This window comes from Hevea brasiliensis, chromosome 1 (assembly GCF_030052815.1).
Source record: "Hevea brasiliensis isolate MT/VB/25A 57/8 chromosome 1, ASM3005281v1, whole genome shotgun sequence".
Lineage (NCBI taxonomy): Eukaryota > Viridiplantae > Streptophyta > Magnoliopsida > Malpighiales > Euphorbiaceae > Hevea > Hevea brasiliensis.
In genome coordinates this window covers 109,469,163-109,494,201 of record NC_079493.1, presented here as the reverse complement: position 1 = coordinate 109,494,201, position 25,039 = coordinate 109,469,163, and the positions used below count along the sequence as shown (strand labels likewise).

Below are 25,039 nucleotides of genomic sequence, written 5' to 3'. Positions count from 1 at the left end.
TTTTGATGAAGCCATTAAATCATTTGGTTTTATCAAAAATGAGGATGAGCCCTGTGTATAGAAGAAGGTTAGTGACAGTGCTATCACTTTCCTTGTCTTATATGTGGATGACATACTGTTGATGGGTAATGATAAAGGTATGATGACAATTGTAAAGGTATGGTTATCAAATACATTCTCCATGAAAGACTTAGGGGAGGCAACCTATATTCTTGGGATTCGCATCTATAGAGATAGAGCGAAAAGAATAATTGGTTTATCCCAAAGTCTATACTTGGAAAAGGTGTTAAAGAGATTTAACATGCTTAATTCCAAGAGAGGATTGTTTCCAGTGAGACATGGTATCCACCTTTCTAAAGAGATGTCTCCAAAGACACCTGAAGAAAGAGATAAAATGGCCAGGATTCCATATGCTTCGGCTATTGGAAGTTTAATGTATGCAATGTTGTGTACTAGGCCGGATATCGCATATCTCGTTAGTTTGACTAGCGGTATCAATCCAATCGAGTTTGGAACATCGGATAGTCAAGAATATCCTTAAGTACTTGAGAAGAACTAAGGATTTATTCTTGATATATGGAGGTGGAGACTTGCAATTGGATGGTTATACTGATTCTGATTTTCAATCAGATATCAATGATAGAAAGTCTACCTCTGGATACGTGTTCATTTGTAATGGAGGTGCAGTCAGTTGGAAGAGTTTCAAATAGAGTACGACTGTAGATTCCACTACCGAGGCTGAGTATATTGCTGCATCAGATGCTGCAAAGGAAGCTGTTTAGATAAAGAAGTTCGTGACAGAACTTGCAGTAGTTCCTTCCATTGAGTCAGCAGTTCCACTTCACTGTGACAACAATGGAGCAGTCATACAGGCTAAAGAACCCCAGTCTCACCAAAAATCCAAACACATAGAAAGGCGCTACCACATTATCAGAGAAATTATTGGGCGAGGCGATGTAGCCATGCAGAAAATAGCATCAGCTGAAAATCCAGTTGATCCATTCACTAAGCCTATGTCACAGACTCAGCTAGACCGACATCTTGAGAAGATGGGTCTAAGATATTGTAATGAATGGCTCTAGTGCTAGTGAGAGATTGTTAGTAGTATGCCTTAGAGCATATCATTTAGTATCTATCTTGTACATCTTTTATTAATAAAAGGCATTTTCACTTTTTCATTTATATAATATATTTATGTGTAATAGAAAAGGTCCATTGATATTTTGTTAGAAATTCTATTCTTAAGTTGTTAAGAATATGAGTGATAATATTTCTAACACAAAGTATCATAAATAGGTTTATAATCGAGGATACTTCACAATAAGGACATGACTTATCCAGAAAGATTGTAATTATGTTTGTTCCCAAGTTATTTATATGAGATGTAAATAAGATGGAATGGTGAGTCTCATACCATATAACAAACATGATAGGCACTTATACATGATAAGTAGGCTGAACCAGTGATATTTATGACAAGCACATGGAGTTTGGTCTTGTCAATGCATTGTCATAAATTACATCAGTGCATATAATCTTTAGACCTAAGGTAGCACAGTTATCTTATATATAGGTAGTTTGAGTTTGATGTTGCTTTCATACTTGTACTGTGTATGGGTATATGGGCATGTGTTGGCTTCTACTAGTTATATATGGAGATAGGTGTTGATCAAGATAGAATCTGTTCCTCTAAGTAAATAGGGATAAAATCCTATGTTCATTTAATTGTTCTTGATGTTTCAAGCTCTTGGCCAGGACAGATAGATTTAATCAGAAAAGAGTTTCTGATGAGAAAATCTTTTAATCAAGAACTGGAATTAAAAGATAACATAATATTCATAGTAAATGGGGTTTGACATAAGCCATGACTCTAGCTTGAGTTGGGATTTTGTAACAGAGAGATTCTAGTGCATGGTAACATATGATTATAGGTTTATTTAAGGTAAACCTTATTACTAATTGGGTGCTCATGGCATGCTATGCTAGGTGTTAACCATGGTCTATGAGGTGCAAAAAATGATTTAGAGAAATCATTTATGGTAAGAAAGAGTTCTGATGATATTAAGAGTTGGTATCATGTCTCATTGCCAATTAGTGATGAGCCTAGTAAGTCACACACATACACAAGTAATCATCAAATTAAATATAATTTAATTAATTAATTAAAGAGTTTAATTGATTAATTAAATAGGTTTGATTTGCAATTAGATTGTAAAGTTCCTAGCATGATTTGAAACCAAATCTAGGTTATTGGATGTACAGTATAAGTTAAATTTATATTTAAAGTGTTTAAATATGAATTTAATTAATGAGAAATTAATTAATAGAGATTAATTAATTAATTTATAGTTGATATAAATTGATTAGAAGAAGAGAAATAATTATTTTGGGTTGAGAACTCAAAATTAAGATACAGGGGCATTTTGGTCATTTCACAGGGTGACATGTGGCACCATGAGATGGTAACACATGGCATTACACATAAGCTTGCCAAATGTCTTTTAATCATATAAGATGATTAAAATTAAGATTAAATATAGGTTTGACACTTGGCATAATGTGATTGGGTCAACTAAACCTAAAACCAATTAGAATGTGACATGTGACAAGGGTTTTATGTGGTGACCTAGCTATAGAAGTGTTGCTATGAAAAGAAAAAATAATAACAATCTGCTGCCTTTCTCTTTGTGCCGCCACCTTGGAGACCTCTCCCTTCTCTTTTTCTTTATCTCTCATCAATTCTAAGAGATTAGCAAACAATCTCTTGAATTAAAAATACTAAAAATTATTTTTAGTGTTCTGTTTACATCTCTAATCTCTCAAAAGACAAAACTTGATTTTTTAATTCATTGAGAATATATTTGACAACCATACCTTTACGGTTGTCAACATACCTGTGTCATTACCCATCAACAGAATGTCATCCATATATAAGACAAGGAAAGTGATAGCACTGTCACTAACTTTCTTATATACACATGGCTCATCCTTATTTTTAATAAAGCCAAATGACTTAATGGCTTCATCAAAGTGGATGTTCCAACTCTTCGAAGCTTGTTTCAACCCATAAATGGATCGCTTTATCTTGGGATTCAAAACCCCTAGGTTGTTCCATAAAAATGTTTTCTTCAATGTATCCATTGAGAAAAGCTGTTTTGACATCCATTTGCCAAATCTCATAATCATAGTATGCAGCTACTACTAATAGAATCCTAATTGATTTAAGCATTGCAACAGGCGAGAAAGTCTCCTCATAGTCGATTCCTTGCCTTTGGCGAAACCTTTTCGCTACTAGCCTTGCCTTATAGGTCTCTACCTTTCCATCAGAACCAATTTTCTTCTTGAAAATCCATTTGTTCCCTATAGGTATAATACCTTTGGGTGGGTCAATAAGATCCCAAACTTGATTCTTATACATGGAATCAATCTCGGATTTCATAGCATCAATCCATTTTGAAGAGTCTATATCTGATATAGCTTCTTCATAGGTAAGTAGATTATCTCCATGATCAACTTCTTCATGAGTACACAACTCTTGTTCTTGTGACACCCCTTACCCGACTACAGTGTAGCCGAGCAAGTTATGCCACTCAGTGTGCCGAGCACTCTATTTTTATCTTACTTCATTTTTATTCTTCCTTTTGAATATATCTTGTGAAATATAATTTATTTAAGCCATTTATCGAAATTATAATTTATTTGAGGTTCCGAAAATTTTAAAAGAAAATCCGGCAGAGTACCGGCTAAAAATGGAGAAAACCATTCTTCGGAACCTGTGAAAAATACTTCCAATATTCATGTCTCATCATTTCAAACTCCAATATCCAAAATCTCAACAATATTTCTCAATTTCAGTTCTCAACATTTGTCAACCATTCATTTCTCAATCATTCATCCATCTCATATGATACCATGCATATATCATAGATAAACATTCACTTTTCCATTTACAACCACACTTTTCATTATTTACATGAATATCAAAATATATTACATAAGTTCAAATACATATGAGAAAATAAAATCAATTACAAAATACAAAAATGACATCTAGCGTCCTACCAATGCATCACGACGGTGAGGTGACATGCACACTATGCGTAATCGTGAACCGCCTTACCGAACTGTGGTCTACCGCCCTCTGTCCAATCTTTCGCACTACGCTGCTGGTAAAGCGACGCGCTAAGCATAAAGCTTAGTGGTGAAAATAATAAAATAGAAAGAAATAATATGCAAATAAAAATCATAATTTCTTAGCCATTGTGTTCATAAGAACTGAATAATTTCCAACTTAGTGTTTAGTCGAGGGCTAATTACGTTTTATGATATTAACTTCTTCATGAATTTTAAGTTTCTTTGTATTCTATTGTAATCATTCCTGATATTTAGTTTTCGTATTTTCTTTAACAATCAGTTCAATTACAGTTATACTTTTTCATGCCCAAGTAACCTATACAAATTGATCGGACTAGATAAACGGGTAAACTAGCACTGGGTATCAGGTACCTCGGGCCGTCACACCATCGGTCACAATGTGTCTCCCAGTGTACAAACAGAATGGCTAATAAGCCATATAAGCAATAAGGCATAAAGCCAAGTAAAACATCATAATCAGTATAGCCATAGGCTATCACATCACAGAATGGCAATGAAGCCATACATCATACGCAGTACTGCTATCAGAACCCTATTGGCATGCCAACCTATCCAAACCAATCACATTAGGCCTACTAGGGCATTTGATACTTTTGAATTCTTCAATTTTTTTTGAATTTCAAGTTTTTATGTCACTATTCACTTCAATAGTCAACAAAAAGTTGACTTTTGCATAGAACATAGGTGCATTGGTTTTAACACTCACAATGTACCACATTTTGCATTTAAAACTTGTTGGTTTTGGTCACTTTCTCAAAGCTTAGGTCATTTTGGCAAAATTGCCAATTTGTGGTTTTGGTGTCACTATTCACCATTGGTCAACAAAAATGTTGACTTTTGGAATAAGAATGTGTACATTGACTTTGGCACTCTCAACATACCACATTTGGTGTTTAAAACTTGTTGGCATTAAGTGTTAATACCATTCCAAAGTGTAACTCAACACAAGCAGAATTTTCAGTTTTGGTGAGTCAAATTCACTGTTCCATTGGACACTGTTACTGTTGGAATTTGAAGAAATGTAAAACATAAAAGTTATTCCTTATTTTGTCTAGTTGAATTTCCTTTTTTTGAATCACTCCATTTGGAGTTTTGTAGCTCCAGATATGGCCCAAAAACCCAAGCTGGCCGGATTTGCATTCTGCAGAAAATACCATATCTACAGTAGCATGAACAGTGACTGCCATAGCCATTTGGGTTAGGTTCTGGCCATAATTTGGGGTAGGTTCCTTCATGAAAGTTGTTTGTCTATGTCTTAACTTGTTGCTGTAAAAATTTCAAGTCAATTGACCAAATCTACAGTGAGTTATGGCCAAATGAACAGTTACTGTTCATTTGGTCAATTCTGCAGAGGCAGTTTCAGGGTTCCGGATTGGGGCCAAGTTTTGGTCCTCTTGCTTTGGTCTTTTGGGCATGGTTTCTTCAGCAAAAATGTGCCATTATAAGCCTAGTTTCATGTCCAATTGGCCAAACATCAATTGGACTAGCACAGCCCAAGTTATGGCAGTGCAAAGGGACTGAATTTTCACCCTATCTTTGTATCCTAGGCGCTTTATACCTTGACTTTGCCCTACCATTTTTCAGTCCAAATTGTGTTCAACATACCTAAAATAGTCACTAATTGACCATTAACAAGTTCTCTAACAATTCCCTAAGCCAAATCACATTTTCATCTTTCAAAACCCTAGTTCCATTATAGGTTTTCACAACACCTTAATTACTAGCTCCTTCAATAATCACATACACACATGGTTTAAACTTAATCTATAGCCCACCTTAAGTCCATTAAAACAATCATTAACATTCCTCTATTAGGGCTGCCAAATTCTTGGGTGGGCATACATATGAATTTGTTTCATTATTTCTCAATTTCTAATTCATTACAAGCCTAAATCATGGAATTAATGAACTTTAACTACATATATGCACTAACCTTGATTAGGGAGATTTTTCCCAAGCTCAAAACTTCACTTTACTTCTTCTTCTTGGCTGCCAAAAGATTCCCCAAGAGGTATGGACAAGTTTTGATGAAGGTGACTTAGGGTTTAGTAGTGGAAATTCAAGGGAAATGGGAGTAATGAAAGAAATTTCTATGGAGGGCTATGGAGAAGAGAAAAACGTCTTGAGGAAGAAGAAGAAGAGCAGCTGCATTTTTGTTTCTTTTTGGTCTTCATTTAGTCTATTTTATTGGCTATTTAAATGGTAGTTTAAAGGTGATTAGTGGTGGCTTTTTAATGACATCACCTTATGTCATAATTAAGCCTTTTTCTTCATTTTCTTTTCTTTCCTCCACTACTCATTTTCAATTTAATTTTTAGCAATATTTATTCATATTTTGAGTCATAATAATTATTTACTCAACTGGGCAAGTCGGCCAAAAATCACCTCAGAAGGCGAAATGACCAAAATGCCCTCCGTTTGGCTTAACGGGTCAAAATTGGCTGTACCGATTGAAAATTTTTTCTAGGTATTTTCTTGGCATTCTAATGCCATAGGAACCTCAATGACCCTTCTCTGGAGTCCCAAAAATTATTTTATAATTTTTCCCTCGGGTATAGGGCTCCTCGTTGCGAGAACCGCAACTTACCTCTGGTTACCCATCGCTTGGGCACCGGCTCGTTTGACTTGGTTGTATTTTATTTCTAAAATTTTTGCTAAATTTTTCTTATTAATATTTGAGTTAATTATGGTCCCTCACTTTAGTTTAAATATTTTTTCGGACGTTCTAGCTGTCCGGACCGACACCGGTTACCGGAACAGTAGAATGTACGGAGTTGCTACGGGGAGGATGTTACAGTTCTTCTTCATGAAGGAAACCATATCTCACTGGTGTGTGAGATACCCTGGTTATTCTACGAGGAACAGCTGTAGATGTTTCTCAATAGGTGTAGGTTGACTAGATGGATCTATATCCATATGATCTATAGGTTAGTCAGAATTCTCCAATTCTAACTCTATTTGCCTTCCTTTGCCTCCTTCTTGAACAAACTATTATTCAAGAAATGTGGCATCTCTACTTATCATAACCTTTAGTGATGCAGGCAAATAAAAATAGTATCCAAAATGATCTTTTGGATATCCAACAAATCAACCCTTTTCTGATCTGATTTCCAATTTATCAGTGTTCAGCTTTTTGATATAAGCTGGACAACCCCAAATCTTAACATGCTTAAAACTTGGTTTTCTTCCATGCCATATCTCATAAGGTGTGGAAGAAACTGATTTTTATGGAATCCTATTCAGAATATACAAAGCTGATTCTAATGCAAATCCCCAAAAGGAGATTGGCATATCAATATAGCTCATCATACTACGTACCATATCCAATAGGGTACGATTTCTCCTTTCAGATACACCATTCAGCTGTGGTGTTCCTAGAGGAGTTAACTAGGAAACAATACTATGCTCTCCCAAGTATTCATCAAATTCAGTACTCAAGTATTCACCTCCACGATCTGATCGAAGAGCTTTAATAATTTTTCCTGTTTGATTTTCTACTTCAGATTTAAATTCTTTGAATTTTTCAAAGGATTCATGTTTGTATTTCATCAAATACAAATACCCAAACCTTGATTTATCATCAGTAAAGGTAATAAAATAATGAAAACCGTCTCTAGCCATTTCTTTAAATGGACCACATACATCACTATGTATTAGCTCCAAAATATTTTCAGCTCTTAGCCCTTGTCCCACAAAGGGTGATCTAGTCATTTTGCCCTGAAGGCAAGATTCACAAGTTGAAGTAGGCTCAGAGCCCAATGAAGATAAAATCCTCATCTTCTCCAGTTTCGTAATCCTATCTTCTGCAACATGACCTAACCTTAAGTGCCAAATATATTTTGAACTTAAGTTGATTTTTACCATGGCATTGCATTCATCTAGATCACTTGCATTCATTTTGTGTTTGTCATTATTATCCAAATAATAAAGACCATCATTCATATAACCTGAACCAACATATTTATTTCCAAAATAAATATTGCAAACATCATCTGTGAACTGAAATTTATAGCCATTTCTAGTCAAAATAGATATAGAAATAATATTCTTAAAAGCATCAGGTACATATAAAATATTATCCAAACACAAAACATGTCCAGACATGTAAAGAGATTTAGATCCTATGGCTAAAGCTTCAACAGTTGAGCCATCGCCAATCCAAAGTCTAACATCTCGAGAATGCAAGCTACTACTATTTGCCAGTTCCTGCATATCATAAGAAATGTGAGAACTGACACTAGTATCTAAAACCCAAGCTGTAGATGAACTATGAGTATCATCAAAATCTAAATAACAAGATATGGACATACCTTTCGAAGGTGTATCCTTCTTGTCCTTCAAAGAAGCAAGATACTCAGGGCAGTTCCTTTTCCAGTGCCCATCCTTCTGGCAGTGGAAACACTTTCCTTTGCCTCCATCAGCTTTAGTCTTCCCTTTCTGTTTAGCTATTTTCTTGGAAGGACCAGGAATCTGAGGTTTCTTTTTCTTATTGCCCTTCTTCTTGTTGGACTTTCCAGTAGAAGAAGATGCAATCAAAGCTACCTCTTTTCCTTTGTTGCCCTACATATTCTTTTGGGCAATAACCAGCATATTGAGTAAATCAGCCAAGGTGCATTCCTGTTTAGTCATATGAAAATTTGTTACAAAATTCCCAAAAGACTCAGGAAGGGACTGAAGGATCAAATCTGTCTGCAATTGGAAATCCATGTTAAAGTCAAGATGTTCTAGCTGCTCAATCAGTCGAATCATCTTGTCGACATGATCCCCAATATTCTATCCCTCAGACATCCTCATGCAGAACAGCTGCCTAGATATCTCATACCTAGCATTCCTGCTATGCTCACCATACAACTCTTGCAGGTGAAGAAGGATCTCACTCGCACTCTGCATGTTCTCATGCTGCTTATGTAACTCATTACTCATAGAAGCAAGCATGTAACACTTGGCTCTCATATCATGCTCCTTCCACTTCTCCAAAGTTTCATATTCCTCTTGTGTGGCCTCTGGAGGTAAGGGACCAAGAACCTGTGAGTCTAGAACATATCCAATATGCTTAAGGTTTAGGACAAGTTTTAAATTTCTTAGCCAATCAGATAAATTAGGTCCTGTCAACCTATTGCGATCAAGTATGCTTGCAAGGATATTGGATTGTGGTGGTTGTTTTGTGCTCATTATTATCAAAAAATTAACTACAAAAAATAACCAGATTAATTAGTAAATATATCATGTAATTAACCAAAATGATTATGGTCTTTTAATCAAATTGGTCCTCCCACTAACTTAGCGAATCCTACACTTCCAAAGTAGAAAACGGAAATCCTAGTTGGATGGATTTCTAGTGAGTGATTGAATTCTTATAATTCTATTGATCATCCTCAAGTACATCCATTATTGGAATTACAATAAACTATAAGTGAGCAACTCCTTGCCCATCACATCTCATGTGAGGTTCAATTCTTTACCTAGCCCCTAATGCTCAAAATCTCAGGTACATCCATTACTGACTTATCTTGCATTAGTTAAGTTGATCCCATTGAGTCAGTAATTATGCAAATAATTTTAATGTCCTCAGGTATATCCAATATTGGCCACCAAACCATTTACATATTTACAACATCTTACGCTTAACAATTATTCTTAAGAAAATCTCTTAAATTAATTGTATCTTATGCAAGTATTTAAAAATTCTTAAAATAATTGCCTCAATGGAGGGCCCATGTTATAATTACTTTAATTATAGTATTTCTAACTTAATCATTTGTTTGGAAGATTTTATCGTCATCCTAATTACTATTAAGGTCTCACTTTGCACATTATCCAATTAGCATGCATATATCATATACTTGCATACATTCTCATACATCTCATGCATTCATGGATAATAAATAAATATTGTATGATCATGAACTTTTCTAAGGGATTCAATTCTAAGCCACCAAGAATTGAATCAGGGCATTCCTAGGTGCATTTCATTCATTCATTTTACAAGAGTTGCTGAAGGAGTACATAATCAATACTTGATCTTGAATTCCTCCCACTGGTCTCACCAATACTCTTGACCTCCTTGATCTTCTTGCAATTCAATTAAATAGTAATCCTTGGCATACTAAGGCGAATTTACAAGAACTAAATAAATAAAATTACAACCCAAAATTATTACAACCTTAATAATACATGCCCAAAAATAAATTAAAATAAATTAATTAATTTACAACCCAAAAAAAACATAAATAGAAATAAATCCAATCACATTGGTCTTTTATAGTCCATGATCATCCATCATGCATATCACTATTTAACAATTAAATAAAACATACATACTTAAATTAAATTGAATATCTCATATTCAACTTCAAAATCCAAATTTGAATATGATTCAAACAAATTTAAAAATTCATATTTGAATCTCATTCAAACAAATTTAAAAATTCATATTTGAATCACATTCAAACAAATTTAAAAATTCATATTTGAATCACATTCAAACAAATTTAAAAATTTCAGATTTGAATTAAAATTTAATTGTATGATTAAAACTCTAATTAAACAATTTAATTAGACATAAAATGGGCAGAACATACAACACTTGCACACACAATACCCATCACTTACCATGCGCACCATGGTGCATCCAAGCATGCCGCCACCTTATTCATTATAACCAGCAATGATTTAATCATCTCATGATCAGATCACACAATCAAATCATATAATCAACAATGTAAATGGCAAATATAGTGGTTCTGATACCAATTGAAGGAGCAAAAGTATGAAAAACACAAGTTTAGATCATTGAATTCAAAAATTTTTCATTTAGGGTCACATGCATTATGCAAGATTCATTTTTATCTATTTGATTTCAATGATAAACAACATATTAAAACTCTTTTAATATATTTTTGGATCTACATTTGCCATTTAAGATTTTAGAATTAACAGATTAATTCATTAGAACCCTAAATTAGATCAAGAATAAGTGCACTAACCTTTTGATGTACTGCAGTGTGTTTGGCACCTTTAGGATGCGCCTTAGGACACCAGGTGTTGTCCCTCTAGCTTGTCCACACCAAGATCACCAATGACAGCCCTTTGAATAGCTTCTAAAGCTTTTTCAATCAATTAGAAAATCAAGTTTTGCCTTTTGAGAGAGTACAGATGTAAACAGGACACTAAAAACCATTTCTAATATTTTTAATTCAAGAGATTGTTTGCTAATCTCTTTGAACTGATGAGAGATGAAGAAGAAGAGAAGGGAGAGGTAGCCAAGGGTGGCGGCACCAAAGAGAATGAGCAGCTTGTTATTTTTTCTTTTCATAACAACACATTATATAGCTAGGTCACCACTTAAAACCCTTACCACATGTCACCTTTTGATTAGCTCTAGGTTTAATTAACCCAATCATATTGTGCCAAGTGTCAAACCTATATTTAATCTTGACTTTGATAATCTTATATGATTAAAAGACATATAGTAAGCTTATGTGTAGTGCCATGTGTCACCATCTCATGGTGCCACATGTCACCCTATGAAATAACCAAAATACCCCTGTATCTTAATTTTGAGTTCTCAACCCAAAATAATTATTTCTCTTCTTCTAATCAATTTATATCAAATATAAATTAATTAATTAATCTTTATTAATTAATTTCTCATTAATTAAATTCATATTTAAACACTTTAAATATAAATTTAACTTATACTATATATCCAATAACCTAGATTTGGTTTTAAGCCATGTTAGGGATTTTGCAATCTAATTGCAAACCAAACATATTTAATTAATCAATTAAACTCTTTAATTAATTAATTAAATTATATTTAATTTAGTGATTACTTGTGTATGTGTGTGACTTACTACGCTCATTACTAATTGGCAATGAGACATGATATCAACTCTTAATATCATCAGAACTCTTTCTTATCATAAATGATTTCTCTAAATCATTTTATGCACCTCATAGACCATGGTTAACATCTAGCATAGCATGCCATGGCCATCCAATTAGTAATAAGGTTTACCTTAAATGAACCTATAATCATATGTTACCATGCACTATAATCTCTCTGTTACAAAATCCCAATTCGAGCTGGAGTCATGGTTTATATCAAACCCCATTTACTGAGTCAAGGTTTATGTCAAACCCTATTTGCTATGAATATTATGTTCTCTTTTAATTCCAGTTCTTGATTAAAAAGATTTTTCTCATCAGAAACTCTTTTTTTATTAAATCTATCTGTCCTGGCCAGGAACTTGAAACATCAAGAACAATTAAATGAACATAGGATTTTATTCCTATTTACTTAGAGGAACAGATTCCATCTTGATCAACACCTACCTTCATCTATAACTAGTAGGAGCCAACAGATGCCCATATACCCATACACAGTACAAGTATGAAAGCAGCATCAAACTCAAATCACCTATATGCAAGATAACTGTGCTATCTCAGATCTAAAGATTATATGCACTAATATGATTTATGACAATACATTGATAAGAGTAAACTCCATGTGCTTGTCATAAATGTTACTGGTTCGGCCTACTTATCATGTATAAGTGCCTATCATGTTTGTTATATGGCATGAAACTCACCAGTCCATCTTATTTACATCTCATATAAATAACTTGGGAACAAACATGATTACAATCTTTCTGGATAAGTCATGTCCTTATTGTGAAGTATCCTCGATTGTGAACCAATTTATGATACTTTATGCTAGAAATACTGTCACTCATATTCTTAACAACTTAATAATAGAATTTCTAACAAAATATCAACGGACCTTTTCTATTATACATAAATATATTATGTAAACGAAAAAGTGAAAATGCCTTTTATTAATAAAATATGTACAAGATACGTACTAAATGATATGCTCTAGGGCATACTACTAACAACATATCTTCATCTTCACCTTTTTATAATTTTTTTCTTCAATTCCTTTTCTTTAGTGAGCGATTTTACACTAGTAACAAGCTAGTCTCATTAATCTTTTGATTCATTATTGAAATTTATATTATTCATATGAACTCTAGTTCTATGAAATTACGGAAATTAGGGATTTTGTTGAATAATGGAGTCAAACCATTTGAATTTTATGTATCCGGTCTACCATTATGGAGAAACAGCAATGTTGAAGGTTTCTTGGATATGCATGAATGCTAGGAGAAGGTTTTTTTTGTTATAGATATTATGGGGTGAGCATATAATGGTGTGCTGTGATTTTTTTTTTTTTGTTATAATTTAGTTGTTGCTGTGTGATTTTTCTCTTTTTGCAAGATGAAGACTTCTATGACATGTGGCTATTTCTCTTGGTTTGATCCCCTTGTGCTTGAGCATTTGAAAAATGTGATTCTTGGTCTGTTATTAAGGCCAAAATACCATGAAGTAGAAAAGAAGAAAGGAGGCTTGAGACTATGCACATTTTGTGAAAGAATGTTCATTTTAGCAATAGTAGTTTGTTTAGTTTTGGTGGCTTGGTTGTTATGTTAAACTAGAGTTTTACAGCAACATTTGTTGAATGTTGGTTTTTGTAGCACATTTTAGTTTTGGATATCCTACAATTAAATAGATTAAGTTGGCAAGGATTGAAAATATTTTACTTTTTTACCATTAATTTTAGATTAATGAAGTAGGAATTAGGTTGTGTTTTGTAATAAGAATTGTAAATGTTGGTTATTTGATTAGTATAATGAAAAAAATTGTAGATTAAACAAAATTTGCAGGTTATACAAAATGTGCATATTGAACCTAAGTGGAAAATTAAACCAAATATTGCTTAAAATGCAGAATAGACCATAATCTTCATAAATAAGTGTAGAATGGACCATATATCATAATCCCCTAAAAATGCTACAATAAACCAATTTGCCAATAAGCATATACATATTTAGTGAATATGCTTATATTATTGCAGCTACCTTAACAGAAATGCACCTTTTGCACTCAATTACAACAATTCACTAAACCAACAATAGCATATATAACACATTCAATTTTTTATAAAATTTGAATATCTGCAATTACAAGTTTAACACATTCACTTTGCACATGGTGAACACAAATTACATAATCTGCATAGCATATTGACATCAAGTTCATTACATATGCTAAAAAGGTTTAAACTATTCCATAGACATACAAGTGCAGCTAAATAATATCCAAAAAGCACTTGCATATTCCATCCTACCTACATATCCAACTTAAATAACCAAAATGGTAGTAATTGACATCAATAGCCAACATAGTCAACCTAATAAAGGAAAAGGACACAACTTGTCTAGGATCCATATACACAATACATTAACACAACACTTGACAAAATCCCAACTTGACAACTTTATGGTGCTAAAGTGTTGCCCTGTGATTGCTGGCTGCTTAGCATCCTGCTGTGGTTGTATACTTTAGAGGCAAAGCTATTCTATAAGTGTTGGCTCTAAGCTTTCCATATCATAACAATCCCAAACCTAGATTGTTGCAATTGTGCTGAAGAAATTGCTTGATTGCCTTTCCATCTCAAGCTTTTTAGTTTGAATCCAAGGTCTCTAGTCACCTTAGAAGATCTTTTAACTTGGTTTAGTTGTGTTTGATAGGGAACGAATTTGCTGAAAAGGAGGCCAAGCTGTAAAATATAAGACCATTGAAAAAAAAAAATTATTTATACACAATAACATACAATTTTTATCTAAAATGACTTAAAAAAAATACCCACATCCTGTATAGAGAATCCTTTATCTGAATTCATATAATAACTAAACCCTACAAATTTTTCCCTTTTACGTTGCTGGCTTGTAGTTGGTGTAGTTGAACTTGAACCAATACTTCTCTTGTTCCCATATTTACTTTGTGGGTGAGATCATGTTGCCACTATTGCAGTTGCTTCACTTCTTTTTAATGGTAGTTTATCCATACCATGTCCCTTACTGTCATTTTCTCTAATTGCTCCAAGATTGTGAATAGTTATCACTGTAGTTCCCCTACCCATTGTGCCTCTTCTTTGCTCTCTGCCTCAAAATGGTTTTGAAGAACTACCCCTTGTAACCCTTTCACTTCCTTTCATATCTGAATTTGGTTGACCAACTGACGTTTGAATAGTTGATGCTTGTAATTCACTTAGATGGACCTTCTATAAGAATAGTTAGCATACTTAAGTAAATAAAACTAATATAATTATACTTTAAAATTATATATATATAAAAACACTAGATAAAATATAAAATTGAATTTTCTTACCTAACTAGACTGATTTTTGAGTGGACAACACTATTTGTTATGGTCTTTACCCTTGCAAATTCCACATGTCATCTTAACTCCTTTTCTTGACAACTTCCCTGTCTTCTTCCTAACCTCATCTTTGCTTTTTTCTTCTTGCTTTCTTTGGTCTACCAGGCCATTTAGTGATCACATGAGGCTTTATTGCTGGATTGTCAGTCTCCTCCCATAACCCCATCTCTTTGACTCTTTGCATACTCAGCCCATAGCTTTTGAAATAATATTCCTTGGTGTAATACTTTGATGTGTAATCTTCAGGTTTCAACTTCTTGTGGAAGAGACAACATATTGCATATGGATAAGGGATGCCTTTGATATCCTAGGATCTGCAATAACATTTCTCTTTACCCAAATCTACTATATGCCCATACACCCTATGTGTTACCTCAAAACTTGACTCCTCATTCTACTCAATCCTACACTTATGTGAAATTGTTGTATTCTTCTCCAAGCAATCCATTGAAATTGGACTTATATCACTTATCCAAGTTATAGCAAAATCCCTCATTATCCTTATTCTATTCATGATTTTAATATATTCCATCATGGTGATAATTGACTTGTGCCTATCACTAAGTATTGAAGAGTTAAAAGTCTCACACATGTTATTCTCAACTACATCACATTACTATATGGACTATGATAAGCTCTCACCCAATCTTGTACTGGAAAACTTAGCAAATTCTCACATATCCCTTTTCCTAATTTTGACAACTCCTTTAGGTTGTCTTTTAATTCTACCTCAAAAGTGAACTTAGCAACTACCTAAAATTTTTTCCTCCTTTCATTTCTGCTCCTTTTTTTTTACCATGCTTGATAGATGTGTCTACCACACCTCCTATGCTTAGCTTCAGGTAGTTCCTCTTTAATGGCAAGAATAGGGCCCTTAAATACAAACACAGACAAAATGTTAATAATTCATTAATAGAAATTGAGTATATTAACTAGTTTAAAAGAACAATTAGAAAAAAACTATATATACCTTTTGCATATCAGTAACAATTGTGAACTTATATCCAGAGCCAAGTTGTAAATCCTCTTTTAAGACCCCAATAAACCACTTCCATGTAACTTTGGTCTCCAAATCCACTATTGTTCAAGCTATAGGGAACATTTGGTTATTCCCATCTTTGGAAACAGCCACAAGACATTGTCCTTTACATGGTCCTTTGAGAAAGTAACCATTTAATCCTAATATTTTTCTACACCCATTAATGAAACCTTGCTTTGTTGCATTGAAACAAACATAAAACCTGCTAAAAAATACTTTTCCTGTCTCACTTTGTGTGTTAGTCCTAACAAAACAAGTGGTGCTTGGGTTCGATATTTTTAATTCTTCAGCATAATCATGAGCCTTGCATATTCAACCTTGTAATCCCCCACAATTTTACTAAAAACTTTTTGTTTTGCCCTCCTGCAACTACTTTTCCCTACATAGCATCTTAGCTGCTCCTTGTATAAATTTTGTAATTCCCACAATTTAATTCTAGGCTGTGAAATGATCCTATTCTAAAAAATCCTTGCAATGAAGTTTGAATTGCACTTCCTATTAGTGTTTATCCTAAAACATCTATGCACAGGATTATAAGATTTGACAATGAAGTTGTTTGAATGTGTCTCTAAACTAGAAAAAAGCAACCATGGACAACCATCCTTGCATGTGACCCTAACTCTCTTAGGTTTATTAGGCCTTAATATTAATGACACACACCTATGCACAACATATTTACTAACAGCAACTCTAAATTGCACAGTATTTTCAAAAACCATACCTAGCTTCCATTGTGGAATCTAACATTCTAAATCATAGTGAGTCCTTATGCTCCTTCTCCTACTTGGTTTGTCTGCACCCTTTTCAATTGATTCATAATCAGTTAAGTCCTTACTGCCAGGATCTGAACTCTTAGAATAATCTTCATCCCTAACTACCTTCCCCTCATATCTCTTATTATTTCCCTCAGCATTTTCAAAACCCTTATCTACCTCTATCTCTCCTAAGTTTACTTGAGGATCAACAACTTTGTCATTCTTCTTTTTCCCTTTATTCTTCTTCAATTCCCTCGCAGTATCCCTAGCATTCCTTAACTCTTCATCAACATCACTACCAAAAAGTGTAGCTAGAAATTCTTCCTCATTTGTGCAATCTACTAGGTCCTCATCAGTGCTTTCATTTTCACTGCTTTCTCCATCATCTGAACCAACTTTGAAAGACCCATCTTCACTAATGTCATTGCTCAAGTTTATATCTTCAAATGGTTGCTCATCTTCAAAAAGTGGGGACTCTGTTTCTTCCTTTATAGTTACGGTACATGGATCTGGGATAGCAAGTTATGGGTGTGGCTCAACAGCTTCTCTTTGAACATATTCTTTCTAAATAACTTCTAGCTCAACACCTTTTGGCTTAACACCCTTTAACTCGAAACCTTTTGGCTCAACACTTTCTAGCTAACACTTTCTAGCTCAATACCTTCTGGCTCAACACCCTTTGACTCAACACCCTCTGACTCAACAACTTCCTTTGCAACTAGAGGAACTTGATTTGGGTTAGTTCCCTCTACCACATTAGAGGCAGTAGTAGCAAAAGGAGGAGGCTCATTAGCTTCTCTAGATGTTTCTCCACTCATTAACCTAGCTTTGGGTGACCTTATGCATCTCACATATAACTCAAGGGTACCACCATCCCTAACTAAGTTTACAACATCTAGAAGCACCTTATCATTCCACAATAGTAAAAAAAAATCCTCTTTTGTCTGACTAGTAGGCCTAAAATACACACCTAACACATTTCCACAGTTAAAATCCCTAGCATACTCTAGGATGTCGAAAATGGATAGATAATTTGAGTCCATCTTCAAACTTTCTTCACCACCACCCACATATGAATGGTATGGATTATTGACAAATACCCCATCAAAAAGTGCCACCTAACAGATTGCCATTCTTAAAATTACACAATAGAAAATAGAATAAACTAATGGACCACTTCAAAAGGTAAATTGAAGAAATTAAAGAAACACATTCATTGGCACAACTACAACAACACTGAAAGGGAAATTATTTGACCACAGTTAAAATACAATAAAAAGTAAAATAAAACTAAACAAAAACACCCATTTTTGCCAATATAACAACAAAAAAAACTAGCTTCAAATTACATACACCTGACAGCTTAAACCTTTTCGTTATCTAAGTTTACAAGCATGCAAAGACCGAACATTATAAAATATGAACATAAGAGCTCACATTGTGCAGTCACACTACAAGGAATGCTTCAACAGCGTTCGTCAAAATGAGCATGAACAACATTAGTAATGGGAAGCTTTCGATGTCAGTATGCTTCAAATTGTTTCTATTGAACTCTAAAGACAGGAATTTGACTTTGTTTTGAAATTCTTTTAGAAAGAAATTGAAAGTGGCAATCGATTTGAGGGAAAAAAAAAAACTCATGCAAATGTGTTTTAAATTTTACAACTTGTTTCCCTTAGCTTACATGTGCCAACTCATCACTTTCCTATCGCCATTTGGCAGTGATTTAACACGTCAGTGCGCGTAACTCTCAAACTCTAGTCACTATGCAAATTTGGGTTTAATTGTAAAGTTTTTTGTAAGTTTAAGTGTATGATAGGTAAAATTTTTAGTTTAGGTGTGTGTTAGGCAAAAAGTGAAAAATACAGGTGTGTGATAATGTATTTGGCCAAGATATGTTTCTCTATTTTTGGGGCTTGATTGATGATGATAGGGACGAAATAATGTATATTTATAAAAATCTAGGGACTAAATAATTATGTTTTTGAAGATGCAAGGGACCAAATAGTGACGTTACTAAAATTTGAGGGACTTTATAATATGCGTTTTAGTAAAAAATTTGCTACAAATAGCATTTTAGGTCAAAACACATAGGAATGAAAAATCACCCACCAACAACGTTACGATACTAAAATAGGGCTAGTCTAAAAATGACAGAGAGGGAGAGGGACTTTTGAGAGAGAATACAAATAGTGATTTTTATATTTTCACTTAGAGAAATGACATTTTGGATAGTTATTAAGGGCATTTTTTACATTTTCCTTGTCCCTTTAATGGAATGCTAACAAAAAGACTAAATAGTCCTATTTCGAATTAACTAGGGATGTTTTAATTGTTTAAAAAACTTATAGGGACCAACTAATAATTTTGACAAAATTTAAGGACCGTATAATAATTCACCCTTAAAAATATTACATGAATTTGACTAATTATTAGATACATCGAGAGCACTATTTTAGAGCATTAAAAAATAGTGCTCTCTTAGGCTCTATTTGTTTTACGGAAAATATTTTCAAGAAAAATATTTTTCGTATTTTCTAGTATTTGGTGCATTTAGGAAAATTAGAAATAAAAAATATTTTTCAGGTCAAAGAGAAAACTAAGTCATTTTTAAGGAAAATGACTTCAATTTTTCAAAAAAAGAAATTATTTTCTGATTTCTACTATTTGTTTAATGAAAAATAACTTATATATGAAAAATATTTTTTGTTATTTGGTATAATGTTAAATTAATGATATGTGTTTATTTCATACATATACAAGTGTGTTCATATTTTAATAAGATTATCAAAATTTAGAAAATTAAAAATTATTTCTTCTTTTAAATAATAAAAGTTATTTTTCTTAAAAAAAAAGATTTAATTTTCTTTTGATTAAGAAAATATTTTTGATTAAGAAAATATTTTTTATGAACTAATTTTTTTGAGTGTCTTAAATATTAAAAAATATGAAAAATATTTTATGTGAAATAAATATACTCTTATGCATAAAATAAATATATACATTAATTCAATATTACAATTAAATAATAAAAAAATATTTTTATATTTTTTATATAGAAATTATTTTTTGTAAAAAAAAAAGTTTTTAATATAATAAAATAACTTTTTTTATTAATTATAAAAAATGAAACAATATTTTCAGAGTAAAAACGCATGTACACTGGCCTAATAATCCCTCCGCGAATTCGAATACAGGTGGAATGACTTTCGTTGTACCCAATCCGTCACTATCCTTGCTTGATCTAAACCTAAAGTTCCCCTAAGCATCATTCCGTCGCTCATTCGCTCTCTCAAGCGCGCGACACCGCCGCCCCACCCCCAGCTCCCTCTCTCTTCCTCCCAAGCCCCGAACTCCCAATTCTCTCGCTCACGGCCCAACTGTCTTCGGCCTCTCTCTCAGATCTGGAACTCCTTTCACTGTAGTCGGCGCCTTTTAGGGGATATTTTCGGTTGTCCCCTTTTCAATCAAAAGTTTTAGATTGCTCGCTCTCAGCATTTGTCTATTTCTCACTGTGCGGAAATGAGAGAACTCAGAGAGCTCAAAGAAAATACAAAAGTAATCTGCTGGGTAGATTTTGGTTTTATTTAAATTAATATATTGTATTTTTTTCCTTTCTAATTTTCTCTATATTCTTGCTGTTCTACTGTTGCTTTTCACTTATTTTTTTAGTTAAATATCATTTCTTAGATCTTGCTGTTCTACTGTTGCCGAGATTCTTGCTGTTTCTCTTTTGTGGGCTTGTTTTGGTTGTCTTGTTTGCTCAGTTACTGGTAAGTTACTTGGTCTTTATGCTTGCTGTTTTGTCAGCTATTCGGTTTTTGCTTTTTATGGTTTTCCTCAGTTCTGTTTGTTACAATTTTAAGATGCAATATATGGTATTTGGTTTGGCCCTTCAATTTGGCTCAATTTGCTTCATGTGTATTACTTGATCTCTGTTTGAAACTAGATAAATTAAAATGTAAATACTAAGATGATAAGATAAAGTCTCGTTAAGGTGAATAAATCAAACCTGTATACAGGGTCCAATTTTGTAGAAATCATACCTAGGTGGTCTCTTCTTCATTTATATTTACTTGATATATGCTTATGCTGTCAATAGATAGGTTGAATTTGCCATAGCTTTTGAATATTTAGGGTTTGGGTAGACCCATGAATCTCTTATGTAATTAAAATGTCAAACAAAAAATGTGGGAAAAAAAGGGTTTGGGCGGGTTTGGATGGTATGCCGGTAATGGTAAAGGGTTTTGGGATTGGTAGAGTAGTAAGAAGGTAATTTCCAAATGGGTTTGGGTATCCTAAAATTTGCGGGTGCCCTACCCATTACTATCTCTACCTTGCATTACTCTTCACACGGCTGTTAAGAGCTTTTTTATTTATTATTATTATTTTTTTTTAATTTCCTTTGGTTCTAACTGCCTCTTTCTACCACTGCTTAGCTAATATTCATTTGAGCTGCTTTCCATTCCAAACCCAATTCAACTTTAAAGAATTGTAGTTGCTGTTAACAAATGGATTGTTCTCAGCTTCTCATACCTTGCTCTGTGGGCAGTGTTCCTGATGCTTGCATTGGTTGGTTTAAATGTACTGAACAATAGTTTGTGAATCTCTGGTTCTCATGGCCTTGATTGAATCATGAATCTTGATTTTCTTGTTGTGCCTGTGTAATTACAGTTTTCTTTTGATATTATTCTGTTCTTGGAATTGATTGATAGTTTAATTGTTCTGTATCATTTGTCCCAATCAATAAGCATGGTGATTGTTTTTAACAATTGAGGATGCCTAAAAAAATTATCATTCTCGCAATTTGTCTTTTTGACAGAGAAAAGCAATAAGACTTTACTTCTTTTCTTGTATCTCATACAGGTGTGTTTACTTACTGTTTGTGCTTCCTTTTTTGTAGCTCAGAGTGAATGCTTAACCTGGATTGTCTCTTTGGTTATTGGGTTTTAGTTCTCCTAAAATACATGCTTTCACAATAGGAATAGACGATTATGTTTGTTTTCTTCTTGCTGGAAAAGCATGGTTACATTTCTGTTGACACTTCATGTTTTTCCCTCCTGAATGATGAAATTTCTAAACTTCCTTTTCTTGGTATGGAAACCTGAGTTTTGTTTTTCTTTTTCAAAAACAGATGTTTTCTCTTTCCAGAAACTAGTGGCTGCCTAAAATTCTGCCATTCATCGTAAGGGAGCAGATTGAACCTGATTCCTACGTCATTGACAGTAACGTTGACATAAGATGGATGATGGTGGACAACATCATAGTGGGAGGTACAAGATTGACTATTACAAATCAGCAAATTCTCCAGTAAGAAGAATTTTTCACCAGATTCTAGTGCATTTCGTTTATTATTATATCATGCAATTTCAGAACAATCTAAGGGAGATACTATTTATTTATGTGTAGTGGAGTTTGATGCCACCACCTCATTTAAAGGAACAAAATAATGCCCTAGTGATGAATAAGAAGATCATGGCCATCCTTGCTGAGAGGGATACTGCTATTCAAGAACGGAATATGGCACTGGCTGAAAAAAAGGAAGCATTGGCTGCACGAGATGAGGCACTCCACGAGCGGGAAAAAGCCCTTGCTGAGCGGGACAAAGCCTTGATGGAAAGAGACAATGCACTGGCAGCAATTCAATACCGAGAAAATGGTGTGAACTTTCCAGTGGGCAACGGAAATCAACGAGGATCAAAGCGCATTCCTCACCCTGTGTACAATTCAAATGCTGTGGCAGAAGCTCTTAACAGTGGAGAAATGCACATCACTGATGCCTTCCCTATAACAACTGTTTCAGCTGAATCTCTTAAACCACGTCAGACAAAGCGAACAAAAGAGAGTAAACCTGCATCATCAAAGGCAACTAAGTCACCAAGGAAGGGCATTAAAGTAGGTGAAGATCTGAATAGACAAGGCGCATCTGATGGGAAGAAGATTAAGGCTGAATGGGATAGTCAAGATGCGGGCTTGAACCTGGTCAGTTTCGATGAGACCACCATGCCAGTGCCTGTTTGCTCATGCACCGGCGTTCCACATCAGTGCTATAAATGGGGGAATGGTGGGTGGCAGTCATCATGTTGCACTACCACCTTGTCATCATACCCATTACCACAGATGCCAAATAAGCGCCATGCCCGAGTTGGTGGACGGAAGATGAGTGGTAGTGTCTTCACAAAATTGCTTAGTCGGTTGGCAGCAGAAGGCCATGATCTATCAGTCCCTCTAGACCTCAAGGACTACTGGGCTAGACATGGGACAAATCGCTATATCACCATCAAGTAGATGTTTCTTTTTTGGAGCCGTCCCATGGTCTTAAATTTATCTCATGTTGTATCAAGTATTTGCTCAACTGTTTTGTGGTAAAAAAATGTGGAGCTTCTTGATAGAAATCGGATTAGTGTGGTACTGTATTTTTAATTTCAGATATCTATCTCCTGAAGATCACATGATGATTTAATCTATGAAGGAATATTTAGAAAAATATAAAAGATATTTCGACATTTCAATATTTTTAAATTTGAAAACTTTTCTCCATACTAGAAAAGATTTCTAAATTCAAATGTCATAGACATGAATAAAAACGGAGATAAGATCATTTTCAGTGTTAGAAGAAGATTTCATAATTTAAAAATGATTATATTTTGTGAATAAAAGTGCAAACTTAATTTCAATTTTTGGGTCAAATGAATTCATGACTTTTTACTTAAAATTAATCGAGTCTTATCTTAATAAAATATTAATTTTTTACTAATAAAATATTATTTTTAAAATTTTAAATACTAATATTTATTTTTTATTATTAATTAAGATTAAAAAAAAAAAGAAAAACTAAAATACTGCCTTAAGAACCATATAAACCGAGTACCCTCCTCACAAGCCATGTTAACATAAAAAACATAACCCATAAAAACAATCCATATCACATCAACGTAACAATAGTAATAACCCAGATCTATTTAAACCCATAATAGCAAATTTAAAAAAAAAAAAAATTAAGAACATTAACACAAAATGAAACATTTATCGGGCACTCCTCTTGGCAGCCCGTCAACACTCATCTCACCCGATTGAAACCCATCTGAAACATTTTCAAATCTGCAATGTTTATTAGCTACACCTACACTACCGATCAAAACTCGAGCTAGTAGAGCACGACATCATTGGCCACATGCAAGCACGATGAGTGCATAGCTGCAGCTAGCGGAGACAAAATGGATTTTTAATTTTATGTTTTATTCTTTTTTTAAAATATTAAATAATTTTTAATACTTAAAATTAATAAACTAATATTTAATTATTAAAAAATTAGAAAAATCATTATTTTATTTTTTTTTTCAAAATTTAAGTTTATTTGATCTTAGATCAAAAGATTAAGAATTTATTTGGCCCAAATGTTAAAATTGGACTTATTTAGCCTTTAATGAAAAGTTAAGAGGTGTGTTTAGACTTTTTTTTTTCTTTTTATTTTATCAATGAAATTTAAAGAGTATTTGTATTAATTTATAAACGAATCAAATCAGCTTATACTTATAAGCTTTAAAAATAAGTTAATTTATTCATTTATAATAATTTTTAAAGCTTAATATCTTTTAAAATTAATACATTAATTGAAATAATTTTTAAAATTTCATCATAAATTTTATGTAATATCTTTTTCAGTCATTTTAACAGTAAATGGTCTTATAAATTATTTTTTACTAAATATATTAACTGCTTAAAATTTTAAATATTTAAAAGCTCAAATTAGCTTATAAATACTAGGTATTGATTTTCATAAGTTAAGTCAAACACCTCTTAT

At 33.3% G+C, this 25,039-nt stretch overlaps 1 protein-coding gene across 2 annotated transcripts; it reads left to right on the top strand.

Moving 5' to 3' along the window:
- The first annotated feature begins 20,412 nt into the window (after positions 1-20,412).
- Positions 20,413-23,702, top strand: LOC110649339 (protein BASIC PENTACYSTEINE4). 2 transcript variants are annotated; one of them, XM_021803869.2, is made up of 4 exons: positions 20,413-20,793; positions 20,926-21,008; positions 22,370-22,545; positions 22,645-23,702. In XM_021803869.2, exons 3-4 carry the CDS (start codon positions 22,477-22,479, stop codon positions 23,521-23,523), a joined length of 948 nt encoding a protein of 315 aa, XP_021659561.2. In that variant the 5' UTR covers positions 20,413-20,793; positions 20,926-21,008; positions 22,370-22,476; the 3' UTR covers positions 23,524-23,702. The 2 variants fall into 2 exon arrangements, with proteins under 2 accessions (XP_021659561.2, XP_021659562.2); XM_021803870.2 differs by lacking the exon at positions 20,926-21,008.
- The last annotated feature ends 1,337 nt before the right edge of the window (positions 23,703-25,039 follow it).